The 16,318-nt window shown below is 39.9% G+C and overlaps 1 protein-coding gene across 1 annotated transcript; it reads right to left on the minus strand.

Moving 5' to 3' along the window:
• Positions 1-367: 367 nt before the first annotated feature.
• Positions 368-4,349, minus strand: tnnc1a (troponin C type 1a (slow)). Its single transcript, XM_085259778.1, has 6 exons — positions 4,213-4,349; positions 2,931-2,961; positions 2,535-2,681; positions 1,870-1,984; positions 1,179-1,315; positions 368-1,041 (listed from the first exon to the last, which is right to left on the minus strand). The coding sequence occupies exons 1-6, from the start codon at positions 4,234-4,236 to the stop codon at positions 1,010-1,012; spliced, it is 486 nt and encodes a 161-aa protein (XP_085115904.1). The 5' UTR covers positions 4,237-4,349; the 3' UTR covers positions 368-1,009.
• Between the last annotated feature and the right edge of the window lie 11,969 nt (positions 4,350-16,318).

The raw sequence follows: 16,318 nt of genomic DNA on the forward strand, positions 1-16,318 counted from the left end.
GAGTAAAAATGTAACAGATAACTCAAAATTTATGATAGACAGTCTCACACAAAATCCACTGTTATCTTGGTAAGACAAGTAACATTTCAGGCCTCCTTTGCTTGTTTTTACTTGTTCATCTGTGAAAAGCAGAGCAGGCCAGAGAGGCAAGCATGTGATCAGCCTGTAAAATCTGGAGTACATTTAGGCAAAATGGTATAAATAACAGTGCTTTGTCCCCCAGTATAACCGGTGTAACTCTGTCTAGCACGCTAGAAACACTCAACAAACAGCAAAAGCACTGACTGAAGTATGTAGACCATGTCCTTAAAGTGAGTACAGATAAGACTGAATGAATTTATTCAAAGAGAGAAACTGACGAATTGACCATACTGACAAATACATCTTGTTTATTATATGAGTGCAAATTTCAAGCCGACCTTGCAGATGTTCCAGGGGTAATATAAGGGAATAAAAAGTCCTGAAGACATTTTCCACATCCAGAAATGTATCCATGAAATGAGCTGTACCCAGCACATTATTTTTATAATATGATTGGTCTAGCAGAGATTGCTATAAAACTGTGTTTACTCAGAGATATGTTTTGCTTTTTTGCATATTTTCTGCCCAAGTAAACAGTAGCCTCTTAGTAAAAGGATTTGTAAGCTCAATGGGGCACTTTCGAGATAAAGAATTTAGCTGGAGACAAACATGGCATTCATATTTCACACAGCCAAAAGGAGGGTGGTATCTGGCCTCTGTAAAAAAAAAAAAAAACCCAAAGACACAAGTAATTTGGATACATTTACAAAAAAATCGGTATACATGGGCACCAAAAGTCACAACTGCATTTATAACAATGCAAGAGACATGATAGAAAAATACAGAAAGTTTTAAAGATGATATTTGACTTAATCTTACAAAGTCGTCCAATTGTTTTTATCAACTACATCCAATTTGGCTTCCAGCTTCACAAGATGGCAGAGGAGTTGCAAAAAAATACAAAAACACCACCCTCTCGTCTACAGGCTTACTCCACTCCTTTCATGAACTCCAAGAACTCTGCAAAAAAGAAGTCAGTGTTACAAACAGCTGAGCTTCAGACAAACTACTACGAAACCAGAACATGTCTTTATCAAGCAAATGTCTCATTGTGAATGTGTCTTAAAAAGTAAACACAACTGGTCCAAAGTCCTCACCATCGTAGTCAATTTTGCCATCGTTATTTTTGTCCCCATCCTTCATCAATTCCTCGATGTCATCCTCTGTAATGGCCTCTCCCGTGGACTCCAGCATCATTTTCAGCTCATCCAGGTCAATATAACCATCTGTGTTTCTGTAGAATCAAAGGTGTGAAATGTCGTTAATGCGTAACAAACTTTAATTAAGCTTTACAGCTGGCATTGGGGGAAGAAGCAAACTTGTATTTGATGTGTGACTGGTCATATCTAGAATTTAAGTGTCTGGGAACCACCACGGTGAGAAAGGGAAAAAAAGCACAGCGAGTTTGTTCTTTGATGCTCAGACGAGGTGTCTGGCTTACATCGAGTGGGTGTTTAAAATATTCGGAGCTGTCAAAAAGGATTATGGAGCAAACTACATGCTGTACTCTGCAGAGCTGCTTGGCATTTTGTCAGTACTCATAATTGCACATTGGAAGCATACTTTGCTGGAACCACACAATGAAGAAGAGCAATTTGTTCAATAGACTGTGGAAATGCTCCAATGATAGCATCCTCTTGCCATAGATATTCCCCCCCCCCCCCCCCCCCCCCCCCCCCAAGTCTGTCAGTAAGCATGTAGCACAGTATTTCTTTTGTGGTGAGATTTTGCTAATAAACCGCTCTGAGTGCAGGATAAAGTAGCTACAGGTTTAAATATGAAACGTACTTGTCAAACATCCGAAACAGCTCTGCCAGTTCTTCCTCTGACTTCCCTTTGCTGTCGTCCTTCATGCATCTCACCATCATGACTAAGAACTCATCAAAGTCCACCGTGCCACTCCCTGCACACACAACACACTTCATCACATCCTTAAACTGGGATTTTATATTATCCCAGTTTAACCAGATGATCAGCTTAAAAGTACAGTCTGTTCACCAATGGATCACTGCAGTGATGTTATAGCATCTCAACTGATGTTACAAATGTATTTGATTTGAAGCCTATAATTGTCTTATTTATTATATTTATAACAGGCATACCTGTGAATTAAAGTGTGTGTGGTCTAACTATACAGAACTCAATTATCAGCTTTAGCTTTATCAAACAAAACCAAGATGCTGTTTTCATATTTCAACATTAAATCACATGGAAAATCCAAGATGACAAGTGCAACATCTGACACACATTTCCCTTTAATTCAACCTGACACATCAAGTTGTATTTAAGATCCCTGACTAGCATTTAAGGTCAGAGGGCTCGAACAATGCTTGTCTGCATAACATGCTTGTGATGCATTTGGCAGCTGACCTGTGAGAATGAGAGTCAAACACAACCAATTATTTTGTTCTTTTTTTTTTCTTATCCATAGCCCAGTAGCGGTTTCGATTTACCATCTTCATCCACCTCGTCAATCATCTCCTGCAGCTCCTCCGGTGTGGGGTTCTGACCTAACATCCTCATTACCTTCCCCAGCTCTTTGGTGCTGATGCAGCCGTCCTCTGCATCCTGTACGAAGATGTCAAAGGCGGCCTTAAACTCTGCAGCAACAAAGCAGCACACACACAAAAATATCTACTGAAGCACGTCTGGTTTAGGACAGGGTTAAGATTAATTCCTGGGCATCAGCACAAAAGGCTATTTGTCTTAAGTGTTGGTGCAACTAATAGTTGCAGTCCTGTTGAGGTATAGATTTTTTCTACCAACAACTATAACTAAATCATCTTTTAAAGGGACTCGATGGCATGCTCAAAGCCTTTACGCCTTCAGTTGAAAATCGTTTCACGCACCATTTTTCTGTTCATCTGTCAGCTGCTCAACCTGCCAAAGAGAAGGAATTGAGAGAGAAAACATCAGCTTTCTGGGATATATTCTGGAATTTCTCTGTAACAACATATTTATGGGTTTGATTGCATTTTCCAAAGCTCCAAATATATCTCGGTTAAGATATCTGGAAATCTAGACTAGATTATTTCTGTTTGTTTTGATAACTTTTCAGTTAACAAAGCTCCGGGACATCCCTGACATTACACAGCACCTACATATCATACATGAGAGCTGGTAAGAGGAGGAGTTAAAAATAAACAGTCAGAAGAGAGGCTCAGGAACGACAGATAAAGGACACAATACACAGTGCTCTAAATTAGCATAGCTGTGGATCTGTCCCAACAATGGAACAGTAATCCTGGAAAAGCTACCAAGAATGAAAGAGGGAGACAGCTGCTTATGTAAGAGTTATTGACTGTTGTCCACTGTAAATTAACCACATACATACAGTATACAGACTTTCACATTTAAATTCCACTGCTGATGATACTGCAAAAGAAAAAAAAAACCTGAAACAGATGTAATATACATTCCAGTGTGTTTTTATTATCTCCCCGTTGGACTGTGAGCAAATAGGAGAGCCAGAGGACTATCTGTGCAAAGGTGGATAAATAGCCACACGGCTCTCAGGCTCACAGATAATGCTGGAATTCAGCCATGGGGCGGTTTATCTAAACCTGAAGCTCTTCTCTGGCACCAGAGAACCACTGAAACAGAAGCATCTGAGCAACTGGCCAAAATTAGCCACGTGAAGTGAGACCGTTCCATTTGAAGTCATGAATGAAGCAGCAGATTGTGGTCCAGGGACATGTCCTGTCAGTGACCTTATGAGTGGCTCTTATCAGTTCTGATAGGGCTGAAGTAGGAGGAAATCTAGAGACATACTTGGTGTTAAGGCTCCCCCGAGACGATGTAGCACTAATGAAGGCAACATAGGTATTTTACAACTATTTTAATAATGTGAGCTTAAAAAGGCTTAAAAAATGATGGGTGGCATTTTTTCATGCAACAAATAAACATTAAAGTGCAGCTTTAAATGGGGAAATTACACTCTTTCACTCTTAACTACTGATTACATTTAGCACTATTAAGAAATGTTAAGGATAATGGTTTTACATCCATAAAAACATCACTCCCACACTAGATTAGTTCTCACAGTGTTCTGGTGAGCACCCAACAAATCAAAATACTTCACCAGAGGAAGTCAACTGCACTCTTTCAGCTGTGTTTTGAGTGGGATCATACCGCTGCCTTGTAGATGTCGTTCATGTCAGAGGCTCTCTTGCTGCCTGTCCTGACAGCGTCCTGGCACAAAGGAAGGAAGTACTGTCCAGTTCAGGGCAGGACTCTGGCCTCATCCTCCGAGGGTTTTATAGCTGGAGTCCAGCGCTCTCTGGTCCCTCCCTGGGCAGAGCAACCTCCCCTCTGTTTGTGTCCCCTTGTGTGTCCATAAATGTGTGTGTTTGTGTATGTGTGTCATTTGGCAAATCTGTCACAATCACCAGGCTCAGATAAAAATGTGGCAGCTCTTAGGGGGCACACTTTGGAATGGAATGAAGTGAGGGGGGCAAGTGTGGTGAAGCCTAATCTCCTGAGAGGGGGGGGGGGGGGGCTGTAGGGACACTCAACATTCCTCTAGACCTGGACCACAGAATATATATGTGTGTATGTGTCTGCGTGTGTGCATGGAGGAAAGCCAAGCTGGGAAACATCTACAATCAGAAGACCAAGGAGGTAACAAGAAGAGAAAGAAGGCAGTTCTAAGAAGTCAGAGAAGACCAAGGTCAAAGGGGTGTTCTTGTGTTTCTTAAAGTCCTGACCATAGATAATCCTTTTGTTTTTCAACAGTGGACAATTTGAGTTGTTGTAGTTTTAAAAAGTAACGGGAAATAGATACATAATTTAAAGCACCAACTTCTAGGAAGCTATTCTATTGTGCAACACTATGAAGGTGGACCTGGAGTCCCCAAAAGGATAGCAATCATTGGTTGTACCAGTGGTTAAGACGAATAACCTTTTATGCTGAAGATAGGAAGAACTTTTAATGTTAGCAGGAAAAATTAAAGGCTGTATTTTCCCTGTGAAGAAAAGAGAATTCTATCATTTCTGGAGGTCTTTGGGTTTCTGCCTCCATCAAAATACAATCAAAGTGACTGGGATCTTGTTTCTGATGTTCACAAGACTGAAGATGACATTAAAAACTTCAATGACCACGTCTCTTTCCAGAAACGGTGTCCCTGTTTCTCTTTAATCTCTCTCTCTGTCTGACATTAATGTAAAAAGGCTCAACTGGAACTACTTTCTTGAAGAAAAAAAATCCCCAGTTAAACTGTTGACAGTGTCCTGCGTGGATTAGCCAGAATAAAAGGATCATTGTGCCTAGAAAAAGAATTTGATACAACATTGTTAAATTAAATGCCACATTTTCAGCGATGTAAGCGCCAGAAACAAAATTGCATTCACGCCTGCTGTGTTGGGTTAAAGGTACAGAACATTATTTTGACAGCTCTGAATATTTTAAGCATTATCTCCATACACATTAAAGTGAAAAAAGACTATCTGTTGGATTCTGTCTGAAGCAAATTTTCAATGTTAATCACAACCTCCGCATATTTGACCACTTGCAATATGCTTGTATTTATTATGCAGCGTATAGGCCATTGTTTGAAGTACAATTTAGCCAGTTGTGATTTATGTGTGCACATTTTTGTTTGACCGCATTACAATCAGACACAAACAGGTTTGCTAACCTCTCTGAAAAGAAAATACTCACTAACTTTGTTATTTATGGAAAAGTAAAACGTTCATTTGCTGCTTTATTGCTCATTATATTATGCTTTAAGGCATAATTTCTGATGAGTTCTTCAAGATGCTCAGTTGTAAGCACTAACCAATTTTTAGCTTACAGATTAAGTCAGCAGAGGGTGCTGTTCACTACATATCAACTAAATTAAATTGTAGCACAAGGCTGCCTCCAGATATCCAATTTATCAATAGAGGGGTAGGTGAGAAATCTGGGTCAAACAAACCAGACACATTCAGACACATTTAAATTGAAATGTTTGCGGCACAAGTCTTTGGAAGCTTTTTTCCCCCTGTGTTCTTTTGAAACAAGGCCATCTCAATCACTTGACTGTGTGATTTACACACGTTCACACACGTGCCCTCACAACAAGCTCTCTCTCACACTCTCTCACACTCTCTCACACACACATACACAGAGCACGCTGTGGCAGGCATTCTAAGTGACGAGTGATCATGCTGGTTTATAATGGGATGCTAATGGAGACTGGCACAGCTTGCAAGCATCATACAGATACTCAGATGGAGAGAGGGAGAGAGAGAGCTCACATCGCACAGCATACATGTCCCACTCTTAACATGGATAAAGACACAGCTCTCCTAACGTCAGTGAAAGCCAGCCACACGGAAAAGTTTGAGCTTTTATTTAATAAGAAAGGCAGGGTGGGTGGGGAGGAGGTGTGGAGGTTTGGGAGGAGGCATGTGGCAAAACACATTCTGTGTGTGTACGTCAAAATTTCATAATCAAGACGCCGTGCACTGTGTCGTACACGGCTGTTGGAACTCAGAACAGAAATGAACCGTCATCAGTGGCATCGAGTCAATCAGCTGAAACCCAAAGCATACTGATGAGTCTACATGGTCAGCCAGACAGATTCATTTGGAAAGCTGAGTGCAGCCTGGTGGGTGCCAAGAGTGACGAGCAGCTCTGCAGGGGGCACTAGCTTCTAATGTAAAGCTTCCTTGAGCGTGCACGCACACGCACACCCACACACACACACACACACATGCTCTAGGACCAAAGGCTGGCACGCACATCAAAGAAAGCATATGGAGTGCTGTTTCATTGGAGCTCTCCACCAATTTCCTCTTACAGAGGAAGACTGACGAAAGAGCCAGCCATCTCCTCCACACAGCGCAATCAGACAGCGCATCTCAAATCCACAATTCAGCGCACACCGCTTTTTGAGGGGTTGCCATAGAAACTCTGCTGGGTAGTAGCGGGCAGAAAATGAGAGGAGATGAGCGGGGCTATTTCCCCCCACCACCACCTTCCTCTCTGCCTCCCTGCCACCACATTTTGTCCTCAGAGCGACTATTTTATTTTTCTATTCCTTGGCTTCTATTTGCATACATGAACACAGCAAAACTGCATATACATGCGCCGTGTCACAATTAGGGTAAACAGTCGCAACTTGTGCACGGGAACCATTCATTCATGCAAATTTGGTAATTCCAAATGATTGTGTTTCATGTCTGTGGATTAAGAGTGGAATGCAATGCTTCCCTTCCATTTATATTTGTATTTAAGCAGGTTTAAGACATGTTTTAAAGATTCAAACATGCACAGTGGACTTGTGAATCCTACTTAACATAATAATAGTCATCTCACTGGCTTTTTTGAGACTCAACCAAAATCTCTTACAGCAGAACAACATTGAAGATTTCCAGTGTGCAATATGTTGAAGTGGACATGGTGTGACATCTTGCGCTGGCAGTTCTGAATCAGCTGGAGCTACTACTATACATAGCATACTTCATGTGAGTTTAAATAGTCATTCGACATAATGATTGGGTTGACGTGCAGCTGAGCTTGAAGCATGGGTCCTGTGCTCTCTCCTTCTTGTCTGTGTGTCCTCGCCTCCCAGATTGTCAAGAGGAGGAGGGGAGCTGAGCCTGTCAGCATCTCTTTCTTTCTCTCTATTATTTCCTGCCTTCCTCTGTGTCTATTTTCCCCCCCGCTCTCTCTGCCCCCTTTCATTGATGACCAACCTGTCAGCAGCTCCTGTTGTGGTAGAAAGTGGATGCTCTGCATGTGAGTGAATGAGGTGCACAGCCTTCTTTTTTCTGTATGAAAGCATTTCTGTCTGTCCTGCCCAGTGTTTAAGAAGCTGCTCAATTTCTCATCAGTTTCTCATTTGAACCCAAATGGAGGGATTTCTCTTCGGTTGATGCAGGAGAGAGGGAAGTCTTCACTTTGCTTCACTGCATTCAGTGGTTCCTTTCTGAAAGTCTTTGCGCTTAGAAACTTGGTGTCACGTAGTACTCCTTACATCAGCGCTCTAATGAACCAGTGGCCATATTAGCTCCACCACAGATACAGCCACACACTAACTTTCTGCCAGGGGGCAGCGTTTTCCAGTCCACTGGACCACCACGGCGCCTCCTACCACTCTTCATACCCCGCGCTTCCCCTCCTAACCTCTATAACGTAGGAGGCACCCAGAAAAGATTTCATGTGAGATATATGGCACATGAAGTTCCCTTCAAGGAAAGGACAAAATGTGTTTTCAGAATTTTGTCTCGAAATAAATCATCGAACAAGCTCCACTCTGGCAATGGTGAAAAAAAATAATAAATAAATGGCAGATCTGTCGAGTGAAATATTAATAATGCAAAGTAAAGTTTTTATCTGTTAAATTTTATGTGTAGTAAATACCTTAGCTTAAATACAGCTGCCTTTCCTTTGATTTGTATAAATGACTAGAGTTTACCACTTTTTATGCTGTTGAACTCCAAATAACAAGAGCTGGCTTCAACAAACAGAAAATACCAAATACAAAGTCAAATTCCTTGCAACACATTAACTGTCTGATTGTAATTCTGGGTTAAACACAAGGGCTAAATGTGTGGCGTAAATACAATAAATGAATCCAGCAAAACTTATTTATGAGCCTTTATAAATGTAGCAAATCAAACGAGTTGCCTGTCTTTGTAGAAATGCTCACTGTGTGCAGACACACACACCCATTTTGGATTTGTCAGTGTCACTGCCTTCTACCCTTCGCCTCAAATAGCTGCTCTCTGAAATGGAATCCAAGGGCCCTCAGGGTTTCTGACAATGTTTCAAACATTTCTAAGTAAAATGGACAGCGGTGTAACCTCGGCATTATTAAATCTAAAAGTTAGCTCCAATGAGAATGTATTGAGGCAAAGCGGGTCACAATTTCTACTATTCCAAGTTGTTATCACCCTGCTTTTAGACTGTCAGCTCGAGCACCATAGATATGCAGTGAAATGCTGGCGATTGTGGATGAAAAGACCTAAATAGCAAAAAAACAATATTATAAATGTATTGCTTTTCAATGGAATAATTGTAAACATCATAATTGCCGCATGTAACATTTATTGCACTTTTTAAAACCAGCTGATGGTTAGAGTGAAGTTCATTGCATGCATATTGTATCTATAATGTGACAACTGCTTTTACTTGATATTTAAACCCAGATCCAATGAAATAACATTTTAAAAAGTGTAACCAAATTGTAAGGAGTTACACATTTTTAACATCCTGCATGCTTTTGCTTTGTTTACTGTGTAGAGTCGAACGCATGTTGTAGTCTCACTTGTTATCATTACTGCAATGTGAAAAAGAGAATACAAAAATCCCATAATGGAGATTTATAATCAGTATATTCTTTTCCATTGTACGGTTTTGAATTACCAGACTGCAGGACAAGAAATGTTTTTATTTTTATTTATTTATTTATTTTTACAGGCCTGCTTGACTACTAGGCAGCATTAACAGGCTGGGTGGGATTAAAACAAAATATATATTTGTGTAGTGCAAATCTTTGAAAGGTTTCTGTTCTGAGGAGGTAAAAATCACAAACTAAAGGAATGTTTTTAGGTACAATGGGATGTTTCAGTATAATTAGGGCATGTGGTGGCTCTTTGAGTCTTACATTTATGAATCTATCTATCTATCTATCTATCTATCTATCTATCTATCTATCTATCTATCTATCTATCTATCTATCTATCTATCTATCTATCTATCTATCTATCTATCTATCTATCTATCTATCTATCTATCTATCTGTAGGACATTGTGCTAGATTCTACAAACCACATAACACTGTACTTTCCTATTTACCCATTTACATACACATTCCTCTACACTGGTGGCGGTGGAGCTGTGATTGGGACCAACCAGTGATTCAATGCCTTGCCTGAGACACTGTAACACATGGATGTGCCAGGGATCAACCTGACAACCCTGCATTTTGTAGACAGGTAGTAGACCACTCTACCTGAGCTATGGCTCCACTTCACTACATCACTATGCAGGGATGTAACAGACAATAGCACCTGTCAAATCAGCAGTTTTACTTTTTACCTTTTCTTTCCTTTCCCTTTCTTTCTTTTTTTTGGACATTTGGACATTACTTTTGCTAGAAGAGGACATAAAAATTCTTGGTTTTACAGCTCCTTACACTGGTATTGGAAGCATAACTGACAACTGTGTAGTTGAGCCTTGCTTGCAAGCATGTCAGGCTGCTACATGAGGCATGTATATATAAGATTGAGACAAGGCTAAAGCACAGAAGCTTTACACAGATGTTAATATTAGAATTTTTTTAAAAAGGAGTGAAATTCATCACAACATTGAAACATTATAGATTTGATCTGTTTATTTCTTGGTTCAAATGAAACAGCTACAGAAAAAAAAGACTCAGTTTGTCTCCTGTGAGATATGGGTCCAGAAGTACAGTTTTATTTGTTGTACAATTCATGGAACTGTCTGGGAGTGAATGCCCTCCAGAGGCTCATTCATAAGATAAATTGGCCTGAAATTCATTGGTCTTGCAGACTGTCTGTGCTTCTGTATGTATGTCTCACTCTCTCCTTCCTGTTTTTTAGCAGCAACACTCGAACAAGCTCACAAACACACACATACCCTCACGCCCTTGTGTTCTTTGGTGTTTCATGGAATTGCCATGAGCTTGAGCTAAAAGAAGGGTAAAAAACACCTATGTCTGTCTGCATAGCTGAAGTCCAGCCTAGGGCCTCCTAGGCTTCAGTGAAGTGTGCTGTGATTTGACAAGGCCAGTGACGAGAGGCACTGTAAATATCCAGCTGTCATGTGACTCATTTAATGGCCTCAAGGAACCAACGAAAGGTCAATGTTTTCTGATGCCATTGCCAACAACTAAATTAAGTGACTTCATCTCTTGCTCATGCATTTCTCCCATTTTAGGAGATGGATACATTTGAGTTGCTGCATCATTTTGTGCAGACACCACTACAATCATTTCTACATACATTTCTGGCAGTACACACAAAAAGCATGCACACACACACACATACGCGTCCTCATGCATGTCATCTGTGAAAGTGACAGCAGTATATTAACACGTCTCCACAGCTTCTCTGATAAAGCAAATTATGATGCAACGCCTTTATACCAGCTCTGTGCAAAAGGTTAAATAACCTCATTTAAACTTAAACCATTATATAAAAGAATGAAAATCAGCTTTTCTGTGAATTTGCATGTCTCTCCTAACATGGTGTTACATCTTTTTGTGCCTCTTACTGTTAATGAATGAGTACCTGTGTGGAAAGTTCTAGTACCACAAAAATATCTTGCATCATCAGACAAAAAATAGGAACACAGTGTTCAAAAATCTGCAAAGGAAAGTGGAATATCAGGTAGTCTGCTGCAAAGAAATACAACACCGTAACTAGTAGATGTTTTAAAGTAAAAAGGAAATAAGTGCCTATGTGTGTCCAAAACCCCTGAAACTCTCCAACGCCCCAGTGGAAAAGCCACTAATGAAATATCCCTCCCATGTCCTAAAACACTCATCGCACAAATTCACTGGGCAAATTAAAATCCATTTTTCAGTGTGCAACTGGTCTCTCTGAATAAAATGTGGTTTACTTTGTTCAGTTTACCGTGCCTTGGGGAGATATGGGAAATCAGGGAGGAAATAAGTAACAAAACTATCGGCCAAAGCACACGAGCAAGACTGGCAGATTGTGGCTCTCCCTCTGTGTAAGCTGAGTGGTGATGAATCTAACAAGTCTGGGATTTGTGCACAAAGCTTTAAAGTAATCTGTCATGTCAAACTTCCAAATAAAGGCAGGTAACATCTCTACTGAGAGACAGGCAGTACACTGGGGGTTTCAAGTGGCGCAGAAATGCACCTTACAGTATAATCAGAGGAGAGGGACTTAGTATTAGTTTTATGGTTAGCAATGGTGGGTGGTTGGTTAGTCTTTGGCGCAAGTGTTGGATCTGGCTGGGAAAATCAAGGACACTGCTCACTTATATAAAAGTTATTAGTCAATCAAAAGGTAGTTCTGCATGAAAGAATATGGAGTTCATTAATCTGTATTGGTTTGGTTCATTTCTATGTCTAACTGTCTCTATTAGTTTAATTATGGTGGATTACAAATTATGCATATAAAAAGTCACTTATAGCATATTATTAAATTATTAAATAACTGATAAAATAAAATTCCACTGGGATTGCAAAACAACTTCTTTGATCAATCACAATCCACACAGCATCATTGGCAAAGGCTAAAATGTGAGTCTCCCGCATCACTTAGGGGGCATATTTTGCTGGCCGACTAGCCTGGTTGCACAGCCAGGTGCATAGGTTTCCAAGATATTTGTAGACAATGACGTAAAAGAACAAACATTAGAAATATTGGAAAGCCCAGTTGTTCTTGATTAAGCTATGTTTGTGCACAGCAGCACACAGTTTGTTATAAAGTTATAGTTGCTGAAACTATCAAATGAGACCATAAACTAATCATGAAAGTGTTTTGTGAGGTCATCTATCAAGTCCTTTACCCATAGACTTCGATACAACTGCAAATCTTTTTGCAACCAGACATGTCGCCCCCTCCTAATGATCATAAAGAACTCAGAAACTTCTGGCTTCATTTTACCGATGGGGCTGCAGCCATCTTTTATATACAGTCAGATATGACCAAACATTAGTGTGTTACCTGACTTTCATCTAGTACCCCCAGCAGTACAAAGATGTACTTTAATCTGCGGAATATCAACACACTGATCGGGTGGTGTAAGGGGGGAGGGGGTGCAAAGAAACTGTATTGTTGCAATTGTTTTAGCTCCAGCATGATCTCTTCTCTGTGACAAAACTGAGACAACATGTGTTTTAACAACAAATGACTTAATCATAATACACCCTCGTGAATTTTGAAACGTTGCAGGTTATGGCAATGGTAGACATGAACTCGTAAGACCAAATGATCTATAAATGATTTAGTAAGTACATCACTTATTCATTGTGTAGTTCACAATATACTGAAGCGCTACACACAAGACAATGAATTTGTGGAAAGTGATAAAAAAAAGAAAAGAAAATATGGCTTTACATTTTTTCTTGTTTGATTGTACAGATTGTACATTTATTCCAATAGGTTTATTGCTAAAAAGCATTTAAATGAAAATGTTAGGAAAAATTCAGATTAAGTACTGCCAAGTAAGTATGTCTATAGTCTTTATATATCATAGGGAATAATTGATTTGTATTTAGATATCATAGATAGGGTGTCAAAACTTGTCAAATACCTTTTTAAAAATCTGACATCACTTAAAGCTTGATAGCAGTGCCAGCTGGATCCGTTTCTCCTAAAGGAGAGTCAGGTTTGACAAAACAGACAATTTAAATTTATACTTAGATTACACATAGACATTGTAGGTTTTATATATCATTAATAAATGATGAATACATAAAAAACAGTGTAGCCCTGATAAGATGCCAGAAAAGCATCCAATTAAATACCATGCAATGCTGTGCTATACCATCAGCGACTGCTCAGGGGAAAAATAAAATCACCCAAGCAGGTAATTCATGTCCGGGGTATGCTTTTGGCACTTTTATAAAAAGAGGTAAGAAGACAGCAACACACAAGATACATGAATGTGAGATTTAGCTGAATTGCTGCTTTAACTAAACAAGAAGCACAGCCTTAACCATACTTCCCTATGTTTAAGATTGTGCTCACCTATGAGCTCTATGTTACAGCTGATTTCAGCAGATTTTAGGTCACAGGCGTTGGCACTGACCAGACCGTTGGTGCTTGTGATTATAACCGTCTTTTTTCCTGTAATTAGCAATTACCGAAGCTCTTCTCCGAGATGTTGAGGGGGCTGGAGAAGTGGTTTGGGATGGATTAAAGCTGACGTCAATGGCAAATGCAAATGTGCTTCTTCTAGCTTTATGTAAAAGCTCTGAATTGGGGGCTTAGCAGGGAAATTTTGTCCACATGCTCTAACCCATTCTTGTCAGCGCTGGAAGGATTGCGTAGTCTCGCTGATGGGTTGGACGACCAGCTCCCTCAGCTTTGAAGCTGATAAACCTTTTAAAACCATGACAAATATTCTCCTGCAATTTTGCCAGAGGAAGTCAAAGAAATGAAATAGGTATCGGGAGCAAGCAATATGAAAATTTGCTCCAACCACCTTGAACTCTGCACCATACAGCCAAGGTTTTTTTGTCTTTCTCTTAAAGGCTGAAGTGCTTATTCTTGCGCTGCTTTGAACTTGCATTTGCTGTCTCTTCTTGAGCATTTTTCTTTTTCCTGGGTAAAAAAAAAATCACTATAAGTCTAGCAGCATGTAATGTCACATAGAGACCTGTGGCGTGTAGGGAAACAGTGAACAGCCAGCATTTTGCTGCACAACCTCCATGTCAGTGGCCGACATGGCTGCATGGCACAAGTTAGGCGGCAAGGGTGAAACATCCAGACAGTTTCCATAGTGATGTGGTTGAATGGAGGGGATTAGCAGGGGCAGTGTGGTGAGAAAGGATTGCAGGCTTCTGTCAAAGCTTCCATTTAAAGAGTTCCATGTCGTGGCTCCTTCCTATTTGGATATGCTGATGATGGACCTTTCGTTTCCCTTCGCTCCCCACACCTCACACAGACATGTTTTATGTGCACTGAAACTGCCACTTCCTTCTCAGTGGTGGTTTCTCAGGTGTAAAATATGTGATTAGCCAGCTTTGCACAGAGACATATGACACCAGTGCATAATTTACATACCAAAAAGTAAGGGTGGGGGTAATTATTTCATCAAGGTTGGCTTTAGACACTAACCAAGGACAAACTATTCAAATAATTAACATGCTGCATGATACAGCAATTTAACCTTCAAGCTGCACCCCCCAAAAAGGTGCTGACTGTTTTCTCAGTACATATTTAAGACCTCTTATATACTGTTTAGATCTTTTAGACAATTACAGACCGATTCACAACCCTCATTTTATTTCCAAATGTCTCAAAAGATGTTGTTGGAAAGAAACAATGTGATTATTTTCACTGCATGAAGCACTACTACTAATTTCCTCATAGCCTCAGATACTGGACTTAGACCTGTATTTGTCCTGCAAAATCTAAGTGCAGCAAATTACTAGTGAGACAAGGACATACCACTGGAATTAGTGGAAAAGCAGTGCATTGGTTTGAATTGTATCTATCTGATATAAGCACAGCATGCCACAAAGTTCTGTGCTAGGGCTGGTACTTCTTATATATGCTTCCCTTAGGCATGTGCAAAGTCGCACACAAAGTTTTGAGTGATCATGCCCCATCATATCTTAAAGACCTCATCAAACCAATAGAGCACTTTGCTCTCAGACTGCAGCTTACTTATAGTTCCTGAGTTTCTAAAAGTAGAATGGGAGGCAGAGCCTTCAGCTATCAGTATCCTCTCCTGTGGAACCAGCTCCTTTTTTAAGTTCATGAGACAGACACCATCTCTACTTTTAATATTAGACTTAAAATTTTTCCTTTTGAAAAAAGATAATACTCAGGGCTTGGTCATGTGACCCTAAACCACTGCTTAATGCTACTACAGGCTCAGACTGCTGGAAGACTTCCCATGATTTATTTTTTGCTTCTTCTCCACACCCCTTTTTTCATGCTCCATATATGTATGTATACCATTAATTGCATGTCAATAACCTTTGTCTTCTTTCACCCATAGTTTTTTGGTCCTGTTTGTTTTTTCTGGTCTCTTTACACACTCCTCTTTTGTGTCTTCTCTTTCCTGTTACCTCCAACCGGTTATGGCGGATGGCTGCGCCTCCCTGAGCAAGGTTTTGGTGGAAGTCTTCCTGTTAAAATGGAGTTCTTCCTCTCCACTGTTACCAAACGCTTGCTCATACCAAATTATCTTGTCTCTAATACTGTAATGTCTTTACAATATAAACTTCCACAAGATGCTGTTGTTAAGTCATGCTGATGTTCAAATAAATTTGATTTTAAATCTGTATAGTGTGCAGGGCACTCATAGTAGCGGTTTAATTTTGTGTATATTGAAATGCTCTCTGCATATTTTCCTTCAATAAAAAACACTCCTAATGTAATAATTATTCAGCATTTAGGAAGCTGATTATTGTGGATTTGCCATCCATTTATAATCAACTTGTGTTAATCCTATAAACATTTATTTTTCATCTATCGCTCTGCAACATTGTTTGGAATTATGTAATGCCCAGAGAGCCTTACTAAGCAAAAGATTATGGGAGCTGATATACAACTCCTAATTGCACAAAGAAAGTAC

The sequence above is a fragment of the Mchenga conophoros genome, linkage group LG20 (genome assembly GCF_057382185.1).
Source record: "Mchenga conophoros isolate Kocher_MC1m ecotype Shallow Benthic linkage group LG20, M_conophoros_male_GT1.1, whole genome shotgun sequence".
In the NCBI taxonomy this organism is placed as follows: domain Eukaryota; kingdom Metazoa; phylum Chordata; class Actinopteri; order Cichliformes; family Cichlidae; genus Mchenga; species Mchenga conophoros.

Bases quoted from the DNA above. Each gene is read 5' to 3' on its own strand.
- tnnc1a (XM_085259778.1), bottom strand. From the start codon at position 4,236: ATGAACGACATCTACAAGGCAGCG. The intron at 1,316-1,869 runs GTACGTTTCATA...TTGATTCTACAG, and splicing joins CTGTTTCGGATGTTTGACAA to AAACACAGATGGTTATATTG. The intron at 1,042-1,178 runs GTGAGGACTTTG...TCTTTTTTGCAG, and splicing joins TGGCAAAATTGACTACGATG to AGTTCTTGGAGTTCATGAAA.